At 60.5% G+C, this 10,686-nt stretch overlaps 2 protein-coding genes across 3 annotated transcripts; one reads left to right on the top strand and one right to left on the bottom strand.

The window, feature by feature from the left end:
- The first annotated feature begins 2,217 nt into the window (after positions 1-2,217).
- On the top strand, positions 2,218-3,924 carry Mfsd3 (major facilitator superfamily domain containing 3). Its single transcript, XM_013033858.1, is given in 7 exon segments — positions 2,218-2,328; positions 2,432-2,840; positions 3,097-3,244; positions 3,332-3,456; positions 3,525-3,634; positions 3,698-3,731; positions 3,734-3,924. Coding segments are annotated over 7 exon segments (1,098 nt in total). The 3' UTR covers positions 3,895-3,924.
- Positions 3,925-4,214: 290 nt separating this feature from the next.
- Positions 4,215-10,530, bottom strand: Recql4 (RecQ protein-like 4). 2 transcript variants are annotated; one of them, XM_013033872.1, is made up of 22 exons: positions 10,447-10,530; positions 10,343-10,376; positions 10,164-10,261; positions 9,842-9,988; positions 8,830-9,582; positions 8,613-8,739; positions 8,395-8,505; positions 8,191-8,289; positions 8,016-8,108; positions 7,794-7,930; positions 7,223-7,306; positions 6,956-7,144; positions 6,693-6,875; positions 6,481-6,622; positions 6,146-6,408; positions 5,737-6,013; positions 5,533-5,662; positions 5,287-5,456; positions 5,030-5,210; positions 4,814-4,961; positions 4,546-4,654; positions 4,215-4,461 (listed from the first exon to the last, which is right to left on the bottom strand). In XM_013033872.1, exons 1-22 carry the CDS (start codon positions 10,528-10,530, stop codon positions 4,337-4,339), a joined length of 3,684 nt encoding a protein of 1,227 aa, XP_012889326.1. In that variant the 3' UTR covers positions 4,215-4,336. The 2 variants fall into 2 exon arrangements, with proteins under 2 accessions (XP_012889326.1, XP_012889325.1); XM_013033871.1 differs by having other exon boundaries at positions 4,546-4,961.
- Between the last annotated feature and the right edge of the window lie 156 nt (positions 10,531-10,686).

Genomic DNA, 10,686 nt, shown 5'->3' on the forward strand with positions numbered 1-10,686 from the left:
GGTAGAGCGCTAGCCTTGAGCTGAAGAGCTGAGGGACAGCGCCCAGGCCCAGAGTTCAAGCCCCATGACTGACAAAAAGAAAAAAAAAAAAAGAAGCTAGGAGCACTTTGGCCCTGGGAGCACAGGCCTAGCCACACCCTGCCCACCTTCAAATCCAAAGGGACAAAAATCAATGTGGAGGTTCATTCACCCACCAGGGCCAGACAGGAAGTGTGCATGAGCATGATGAAGGTGGCAGCAGAAGCCAGGACCTGGGCAATTACTCTGCAGTCAATACTCAAGATCCCTGTGAGCTTGCAAGATCCAGAATCCTCAGCTGAGGGAGGAGATTAACATGAATAGTGTCCTAGCTTTGATAAGGGTCATCTAGGCCCAGAGAAGTCAAGCTACTCACCCAAGAGCACACAGCCAGAAAGTATTAGACAAGGACAAGACAACCCAGCCAGTGTTCCCTTTCCTAGGCAAACGGATCTGGGTAGGAGGAAGATGAGGCTGGGCTGGGAGGAAGACCAGATAATTAGCTATGGCTCCAGAGGTAAAGCACTTGCCTAGCAAGTTCAGAGTTCAAATCAAATCCTACTCCTGCCAAAAAACAGCAAAACCCCAGCAAACAAATACACACGACTACAGCATTCTCTTTCTTTTCTTTCTTTTTTTTTTGGGGGGTCCGGTCATGGGGCCTGAACTCTGGGCCTGGGCGCTGTCCCTCAGCTCTTCAGCTCAAGGGTGAGAGCTCTACCACTTGAGCCACAGCGCCACTTCCGGCTTTTTTTCTTTTCTTTTTGCTTCTGTGGTGCTGAGGAATCGAACCCAGGGCCTCAGGAATGCAAGGCAAGCGCTCTACCACTGAGCCACCTTCCCAGCCCTCTCTTTTCTCTTCTTTCTTTCTCTTTCCTTTCTTTTTTCCTAGTATTGGGGCTTAAACTCCGGGCCCAGGGGCTGTCCCTTAGCTCCTGTACTCAAGGCTGGTGCTCTACCGCTTGAGCCATAGCTCCAGTTCTGGTTTTTTGGTGGTTTTTGGCAGAAAAAGAGTCTCTACAGACTTTTCTGCCCTTGCCGGCTTCAACCTTGAATGGTCAGGTCTCTGACTCCTGAGCAGTTGGGATTATAGGCCTGAATCTCAGGCACTGGCTCATCCTGACCTATCGTTTTCCTTGAGGTTTATTGGGCAGTTTAAAAGAAGAAGACTATAGTCCACATACCAATGCCTGGTTCAAACGTAACACACAGAGGAAAAGCTAAGTAGACTTTGCCTACTCAAAACCACCTCCAAAAACAAAACAAAATAACAAAACAAACTACTTCCCCAATCTGGCCATCTTGTCACCCTCAGAAGCAGCTGCAAAGATTCTCTGATGACAAATGAGGCATTTCTCCTTTTCTCAGACTTCTCTGCCCCTCTCCCCTGCCCCCCCCCATACACACGGTGCTGGAGGCTGGTACCTGTTGATAACATGTGACCCCTGCTGATACTAAAAAACATGTGAATAGAGGGGCACGGGTGGCTCCCACCTGTCATCCTAGCTAATCAGGAGGCTGAGATCTAAGGATCACGGTTCCAAGCCAGGCTGGGGCAGGGTAAACCGGTGAGACTCTTAGCTCCAATGAACCTAGAAAACTGGAAGTGGCGCTGTGGCTCAAGTGGTAGAGCGCTTGCCTTGAGCTGAAGAGCTGAGGGACAGCGCCCAGGCCCAGAGTTCAGGCCCCACGACTGACAAAAACAAGACACAGGTGAACATGTGTCTGGCCAAGTGAAGTGACTTAAGGAATCCAAGAAACTTCCTGGGGCGCCACTGGCTGCTGAGAAAGCCAGACCTTAATGAGTAGAGCAGCTAGCTAAAAAGGAGAAGAAGAAGAAAAGTCCCCCGGAGCAGGGACACAGGACTAAACGCGCAGCCGGGGCTCGCCAGCCGGTTTCGGTTCCCCTGGCCCCGGGCCCCGTGTCCAGGCCAAGGCCCCATGGGTCAGCTCCTGGCCCCGGGCACCCCAGGATCCTGGGCGGTCCCGGCTTGAAGGGCAGTGCTGAAAGGCAGGCTAGCACCCACTGGACACTCAGACCTCGGGGATCGGCCCCCAGCAGCTCCCGGGAGCGACTCGGGGAAACAGCAGGAAAACCAAGGCCGGCGAGCAGACCCTTCTCCCCATTTTAAAGGATGGAACACTGAGGCCTCAAAGAACAGCCGGCATCTGTTCCAGCTCTAAATCCCGGGGGCGACTATGGGGGTTCCGACGGGGGACCCCGCAGGCGCGGCCGCCTCGCCCCGCCTCGGGGATCCGGGCGGCCCGGGGTGGCGGCCGCGGCTCCACCCGAGTCCCCGGGCGGGAGGGGTGTGGCCCCGCCCACCTACCTTGGCCCCGCCCCGTCCTCCTCTCGCTCCCATTGGCCCAGCCTTCCCGGACCCGCCCCTTCGCACCTCCCGACATATAAAAGCCCCCCGCCCCGGCCGGCCGGGCCGGCCTCCCTGCCACCGCAGTGGGGCTGCTGCTGCTGCTGAACCTGGGCGCGGCTGTCCAGGACGCGGCCCTGGACTCGGCGGCCGTACGGCTCCTGGGGCCGGGGGAGCTGGGACCAGGCAACACCGTGCAGGTGGTGGCTTACAAGCTGGGGTCGGCGTTGGCTGGCGGGGGGCTGCTGGGCCTTCTGCCCAGCCTGTCCTGGCCTCTGCTCTTCATGCTGCTGGCCGCTACCTACTGGCTGGCCGCTGGGCTGGCCTGGGCCGCGCCAGCTCTGCGCAGGCTGCCCTGGCCTCCGCCCTCGGGGCCCTCCCACCCCCCGTGGGACGTGATGGCAGTACCTGGGACCTTGTGGACAGCAGGCTTTGTACTCACCTACAAGCTGGGTGAGAGTCCCCAGGAGCTCTGGGCCCACAGAGGGGCTGCCCTCCTTCTAGGGCCTCGGCTTGGCACCCAGGCCTTGCCTCTTGTTCTCACTAACCTCCGCTTGCAGCCTTGGAACTGTTCTGGTGTTGCTTCCCAGCGATCCTGGGCTTGACCAATGCCTACTGCCGTTTCTCTCCCAATGTGTGGCCCCGTAAGACGAGGCAGAGTAGGAGTTTGGCAGGTATGGAGACCTCCCTTGCTTATGGCTTCTTGCAGGTGAGCAGGGTGCTGGCAGCCTGTTTCCACTTCTCCTGCTGGACCGAGGAGCTTCTGCCCCGGAACTGGGGCTGTGGAACAGCTTTGGTGCCGTGGTGTGCTCCATTGCTGGCTCTGCCTTGTGTGGGGCCCTCCTAACCAGGCACTGGTGAGCCCTCCCCAGCCAGCCCGCTCACTCCCTTTCCTACCCCCTACCTGGAATCCTGACCTGACCCAATTCCCACCCTCACCCTAGGCAGCCACTTTCCCTGCTCAAGTCAGTGCTGTGGCTACGGCTTGGGGGCCTGGCCTGCCAGACGGCCCTGCTCTTCCATTTGGATGCCCCAGGGGCCAGCCTGGCCACTGGCACGGCCCTGAGCAGTAAGCCGCCACCCTGAGGGCGGGGAGGGGCTGGGAACCCTGGGCACTGCTGACCTCTGCCCTCCCAGGAATGGCCTTGCTGAGCCTGTGTCTGCAGCATTTCCTGGGGGGCCTGGTCACCACAGCCACCTTCACCATGATGATGCACTGCAGCCAGCTGGCACCCAGGACGCTGCAGGTAAGCAGATGTGGCAGGGGCGCCTCAGGGCCTCGCGGCCCTCACCCAGGCTCCTTCCCATAGGCCACACATTACACCCTCCTCGCCACCCTGGAGCTTCTGGCAAGCTGCTGTTGGGTGCCCTGGCTGGAGTGCTGGCCGACAGCCTCGGCCCGCACCCCTGCCACATTCTCTTCCTTACACTCTCAGTCCTACCTCTTCTGGGCCTGGGCCTGGCACCCAGCACCCTGGCCTGGGTCAGATCACAGGACTGCCAATAAATCCCCACACGCAAGGAACATTATGAGATGCAACTGACTTTGCTTTATTCCCAGCTTCTCCTTGGGTGGGCACTGGTGAGCCATCCCCAACCAAATCTGCTCCTCCCACCCCCCACCGGGATTGCTCTCCTCTGACCAAATTCCCACCCTCACCCTAAGCAGCCATTTTCCCTATTAAAGCCCGGGTTAGGGCCTGAGGGCCTGTCCTGCCAGATTGAGGGTTGTCATCAGAAAGAAGGGCCTGTAACATCACTGTGTGTTTTATTCTGCATTTTGGAGCCTTCTTGTCCCACCAATGCTGGTTTGTTTTGTCTAGTGGTTACTGTCCTGGCCACTGAGGGCCAGTGTTGTCTTGATGAGTCACACGCCTGACACCTCGTGGAGTGGCCACAGAGCCCAGGCTGTGTCATGTCTGTGGGGCAATGCCCCCTGTGCAAGGTGGTCACCTGTCCCTCACCAGAAGCTCCTCCGTGGCTAAGCGCATCACCGCACGGAAGCTCACGTGCAGGTACTTTCTCCAGAAGCGTCGGTCCTGCCCATAAACCTGGGCTGGATAGCGGGGGCTTCCTAAGGGGGAGCAGAGACACAGTCTGACTGGGTTGGTCCCAGCCACTGGTCCCTGCCCTGCATCTGGAGGCCTCTCGTCCTCACCAATGCCATGGAAGATACGGGCCACAGCCCGGCCTGAAAAGCTTTGCTCTGGCCACAGTGACAGGAGCTGACGGGTGTCTCGGCGGATCTGGTCTTCCCAGTCCTGGACCTGTGGGCGGGCGGCACACCATCTCCCTGGAGCTCCCAGCCAAGCTTGGAGCAGTCTAGGAAGCCTCAAGCCAGAGAAGGCAGGGGTCAGACTATGGGGTGCAGTGGGTCTGCTGCTCCCCACTGCCTCAGCAATCACCTTCAGAGGGACTACGCTCACCTGCACTTGCCCGGGCTCTGAGCCCTGCTCTTCCTCCACACCCTCCTCTTCCTCTTCCTCAAAATAGTGGCTGATGAGGGCCTTTAGTCGGGTGTTGCACTCCTGGTCAGGCTGCTCCAGACAGGGCCCACAGCTGGGGAAGGCCATGCTGGGGGTGGGACACACCTGTCAGAACTGCCCCGGGGTCAGCGTGGCGCCCCCCTGGGTCTTCCCCACCTGTGAAAGGTCTCAAAGATCCGGCGCAGACGGGCCAAGGCCTTGCGCTCCCGGGCCTGCACACAGTTATGTAGGAAGTCGCAGATCTGGTCCTTTTGCTCAGCTGTCAAGTCTCCGGGGCTACGCAGGTGAAAGGCCAGCTCCTTGAACTCCACAAACACTCTGGTGTCCCGCAGCGTATCTGTTAGAAAGTGTGTCAGATGTAGGTGGTGGGCAGGGGACAGGCCGAGCCCAGAGTCGGGGAGGGGTAGGCACACCTGTCCTTGGCCCGGGGTCCCGCTGCAGCTGGTAGAGAGCCCGCTGCACAGAGACCAGCTCCCAGCCCATGGACTCTGCGAGCTCCACCACGTCCAACTTCAGGGAGCAGCTGCCCCCACACGCGTCCTCAGGCGGCCACCTGGCCCAGCATGCAGCCACAAGGGGAGACCTGGCCGGGGAACCTGAGATATGGTTAAGAGTCCTGGTCCTCTGCCCTCAACCTCAATTGGACGGGGTGTGCTCACTTGTGGGCCAGGTGGGCCAGCTGGGTGCGGCCCCCAGGACAATGCAGGTGACACTGAGCGTAGATGGCTGGCAGCAGCTCCAGCCAGCGCTGGGGGTGCAGCTCCAGGTAACACAGTAGAGTCTCAATGGCTGTGGGCAAAGCAGGGCTCAGGGCGCGTGGGGAAGGCCCCTCCATGCACCCCCCATTCTCCCTGGCCCCTCACCCTCCTCCGGCAGGTCCAAGGCCTGCACCGTCGGCTGCACTGGGAGTGCCCGCTCATGGCCTGGGCATGCTGGTCCTGGCACACGAGCTGCTTGTTGGCCACTGGGCCTGGCCTTCGACTTGGCCACAGGCCTCACGCCGGTGATACCCTCGGCTTGCTCTGGGGGCAGCCAAGGGCAGGCACAGGGTGGGAATACCCGCTGCACCAGCTTCTTCACAACCAGGAAGTCGGTGCTGGCGGCGTGCACATGTCTGCGCAGCTCCTGCAGGTCTTCACCCTGAAGCAGGAGAGTCACGTCCAGTCAGCACCTGGGCTGGTCTGGAACAGTGGGAATAAGGCAGCAACCAGGGCCCACGTGGTACAGGGGGAGGGCCGGCATCCAGGGCAGGAGTGGTGGTGGGATGCCCACCTGGGGATGCAGAAATAAGTGGCAGTGTGCGGGCTGTCCGTCGCGGCCGGCGCGCCCTACCGCCTGCACGTAGCTCTCGAAGCTGGGGGGCAGTCCCAGGTGCAGCACAGCCCGCACGTCTGGCCGGTCCAGCCCCATCCCAAAGGCCACGGTGGCCACCACTACACGCAGCTGGCCCTTCATGAAAGCCCGCTGCACTCGCTGCCGCTCCCGGCTGCACATGCCAGCGTGGTACGCTTCAGCCACAGCTTCAGGGGCCTGACCTTTGGGCAAGGCGGACTGTGGTTAGCGGGCCCCGGCAGGCTGTGGCAGGCCCTGACCGCGCCTCTGCTCACCTCTAGGTCCTGGGCCTCTCTCCACACACAGGCATGTCCTAAGGAGCGCAGCAACCCTCTCTGTAGTCTCACGTCGGTTGCAGTAAACAATGACGGAATCCAGGGAACGAAACCGGTCACTCTGTAGTAGTGTCACCAGAGCCTGACGGAGAGCAGTAGGTGGGCACAGGAGGAGAAGCCTCTGTCCCAGCTCCTGGGGTGTGCTTGTTTACCTGTTCTGGGTCTCTGTCCATGGACACGGAGAGATGCAGGTTGGCGGGGATGGTGGGCGACGTACCGACGAGGTCAAGGTCTTCGGAGACACCTAGGTGCCAGGCCACATCACGGGCCGTGCCACGCGTGGCCGTGGCTGTGAGACCCAAGAAGCAGCGCACACCCAGCTGCTCCCGGAGCACCTGGGGCGGGAGCCACAGTGAGGCACTCCCGCATCTACCCGGCCTCACCACTCCTCCCTTGACCCCCACCTACGGCTTACTTTGCAGACACGAAGGTAACAAGGCCGGAAGTTGTGTGACCACTGGGAGAGGCAGTGGGCCTCATCGATGCAGGCAAAGGCCACTGGCGGGAGCTGGGCAGCCTGGGGGAGAGCGCCGGGGCTTCTGGTCCCAACCCCAACCAGGGCCTCCGGGGACAACAGCAGCACCTGCACCTGGGCCGCCTGTACCTGCAGGAAGCGGTTAGGGTGGCGCTTGGGTGCCTGCCCCCTGCCCACGCTGTACACTGTGTGCAAAGCCCTCCTGACCTTCTTCAAGACAGACTCCTGCTGCTTCCTGGTCATTCCTGAGTGGAGGCAGGCTACCTTCAGACAGGGGGGCAAGCCGGACACCTGTAGATACAGTGCTGTCACGGGATAGCTCAGACCTGGTAACCCCTGAATCCCTCCTGGGATGAAGGGTTAGGAGAAACCCCTGGGCCTGAGCTCAGGAATGCTGGGGCTAGGGACCTAGATGGTTGGGTGGGTGCCGGTGGCTCAAACCTATAATCCTACCTAGCTACTCAGGAAGCTCAGGTCTGAGGATTGTGGTTTGAAGCCTACCCAAGCAGGAAAGCCCATGGGACTCTTATCTCGAATTAGTCACCAAAATAGCCAGAAACGAAGCTGTGTCTGGCTCAAGTGGTAGAGTGCTAGCCTTGAGCACAAAAGCTCAGGGACAGCACCCAGACCCCAAGTTCGAGTCCCAGGACTACTGGCACACAAGAAAAGGAAAGAAAGGAAGGAAGGGAAGAAGGCAGTTCTCAGTGGGCTCAGGAAACAAGCAGCAGCTCAAAGTTCTCAATGCATTCCATAAGTGCTGAGGGCCTTGTCCACACACCTGGTCGTCCATGAGTGACAGGAGGGGAGAGACCACCAGCGTAACACAGGGACCACGCTGGCCATACAGCAGTGCGGGAAGCTGGTAACACAGGGACTTGCCAGCACCTGTGGGCAGCACCAGCAGCGTGGAGATGCCTGGACAAGAGAAAAGGTAGCTGTAAGGCTTAGTTGCTTGCCAGACTACAGCCAGCGTTGCTCTGGCCTTCGGCGGCACACTCACCAGACAGGATTCGCATGATCGCTTGCTCCTGCCCAGGGCGGAAGGCTTGGTGCCCTAGCTGCTTCAAGGCCTGGAACACCTCAAGAGGAGTCTCTGTGGACACAGGCGTTGACCATCAGGGCCCTGAGTGTCTCCACCCATCAGTAAAGATCTGGAGCAGTAAGATTCTGCTCACCTGCCACCTGCCCTGAGGGCCCTGGTGGGTAGAGGGGCCGCACTGAGTGGGAAGGGTGGGGGGCCTGGAGCTGGGGCTCAGTAGGTTCTGTGTCCTCACCTGGTAAGGTAAACAAGAAGCTAATGTTACGGTAGCTCAGGGTTGGGCCAAAATCATCTTGGCACAGGAGCTACTGATTAGGAGCACCCCCTCCCCCTCACTCACCAGGGGGGTGGGAGTAAGTGGTGCCTGTCAACTGAGCTGCTTTGTCCAAAGCAGAAGAGGGCTGTACACCATCCTTGTCCTTGCTACCCTCCTTCTGGATGGTGCTTGGACCTGGGGTGAGGAACTGGTTGGACCCTTTGTTCGGAAGAAGTACCCTTGTGTAGCACAGCACCCTCTCTGCAGTGGCGGCTGACCCTTTCTCAGGGCGGCGGTCTTACCTGGCTGGGGGCAATGAGATGCCCAGTGGCCCAACTTCCCACACTGGAAACAAGAATCCTCAACTGTGGCTCTAAGTCTACCACCCCTAAAACGTTCCCCCTTTTTTTGCCACTTTTGCTTCTGGACCTGGGGAGTAAACAAAGGGAGAACCATTCAGAAACAGTACAACAGAGTGTCAAGGGGAAGACAAACGCTTTCCCACCCTTCCTATCTCACCTGCTTTTGAAGGAGCCTGCCTCGAGAGGTCCTACCCTGCACATAGCGTTTTTGCTTCATGTTGAGACGAACGTAATTACCCCTGTCAAGGCCAGCTGGTCGAGGGGGCGTGTGCATGTGGGCCATGACCTCGGCCTTCTCTGCCCTGACTCCACTTGAGCTGCTGTGCGGCTGCGGAGGTTTCACCTCTATCTGTTCTTCTGAAGAGTCTTTCTCAAGTGCTGAAGCCATTGCCACAGCCCCCTCAGGCGCTGTGTGGCTGCTGACCCAATGGCCCTGTGCAGGGCTCCCCCAGTTCTCCTTACTCCACTTCCACTTCTTTTTACTGTTGCTGAGTGGGGGGCTCCCCAAAGCAACCCTAGCTGCCTGTGGGGAAGAAGCCTCTGGGCCCGGAGGAGATGCCTCGGCCTGAGTGTCAGGGCCAAGAATGGCCAAATCACCCGAGGCCACAGAATGTGATTCCTCTGCACCCAGGCCAGGCCAGCAGGCACTGGGGGCCTCCGGAAAATCAGAGGCCATGTTCTGACACCGCTGCAGCCAGTGGGGGTCTAGAGAGCCCAGACCAAGGCGCCGGGATGCCTGGAGCCGCTGGAGTCGGCCTGGCATTGGTTGGGGTCCAGAAGGCTGGAGAAATACATCACCAATCTCATCTGCATGGGTGGAGGTGGTCTTCGCATCTGGTGGCCTTGGGGTGGGCACCTTGGACAAGGGCCTTTGTGAAGACTGGAATCTTCTGCCCAGGGCTGGCCCAATCTGGGAGGTGGAGGATAAGACAGTAAGCAGGGACTTGTGCCCAGGAGTTGCTGTGGCAGGAGGCTGGGTCCGGAAGCTGAAGGCAAGGGTTCCCTGAACACATCTCAAGAGTACAGACCAGGCAATGTAGGAGACTGCCCATCTGTACATGGATATGGGGAAGGGTGGGCAGAAGGGGCACTTGGTGAACCTGCTCCTGGGCCAAAGGCAGCTCTGTGCCTGGCTTGGATGCACTGACCAGACCACTGCCCCCTGTCACCTGCAGGGTGGTGTCCTTCAGATTGGCCTTGAGCCTCTTCCCATAGTCCTGAACAGATGATGCCCACCGGCTCTGCGCTACAGTAAGCTGTGGACTCTGGGTTGCAGCCCGATTCAGGTGGGGTCCCCAGCAGCTGGGCTCTGGTGCCTGCGGGAGACAGCAGCAGTCCACACGGAAGCAAGCCATGGGCGCGGATCACCCTGCCCCTTCTTCCCTCAAGTTCTGCTACGATAGAGGCCTGGCTGCGATTGTTTACGGCGTCTGCCACTTGGCCACGTATATAGGAAGCTGCCTGGGGAGCGGGGGTGACGGGGCTGGGTACCTCCTGGGTCACCGCGGGAAGCGGCGGTCCGGAGCTGCGGGCCGCGCCGCAGGCCTGACGCACAGCTTGTTTCAAAGTACGATACTCCCTGTAGAGGTCTGGGTGGGCGACAGCGGGTCAGGGTGCGGCCGAGACTCCTCCGTGCCGCCCGGCCCCGCCGCGCCCGGCCGCGGGCTCACCTCGGGTCTCCTCCGGCGCCGCCTCCACATCATCCTGCGGGAGGAGCGCGTCAGTGGAGGCCCCGGCCCCGGCCCGGCCCGGCCCCCGCCTGGCAGGGCCTCACCTGGCAGGGCCGCCGCCCGTGGAGCCGCGCAAACTCCCGCTCCCACGCCTGCAGCCGGCCCCGCACGTCCCGCAGCCGCTCCATCCCGCCAGGGTTCCGCGCTCCACGAGCTTCCCGCCTTGAGAGCGTCCCGGCCGCCAGCCAATGGGAGCGCGAGGAGGGCCGGGACCCGCGGCCAATAGTAAGCGTTTGCGTCATCTCCGTGCGCCCTGGGGGCGGGGCCCGCGGAGGCGGCGGGGC

This window comes from Dipodomys ordii, unplaced genomic scaffold (genome assembly GCF_000151885.1).
Source record: "Dipodomys ordii isolate 6190 unplaced genomic scaffold, Dord_2.0 Scaffold179, whole genome shotgun sequence".
NCBI classification, from domain to species: Eukaryota; Metazoa; Chordata; class Mammalia; order Rodentia; family Heteromyidae; genus Dipodomys; species Dipodomys ordii.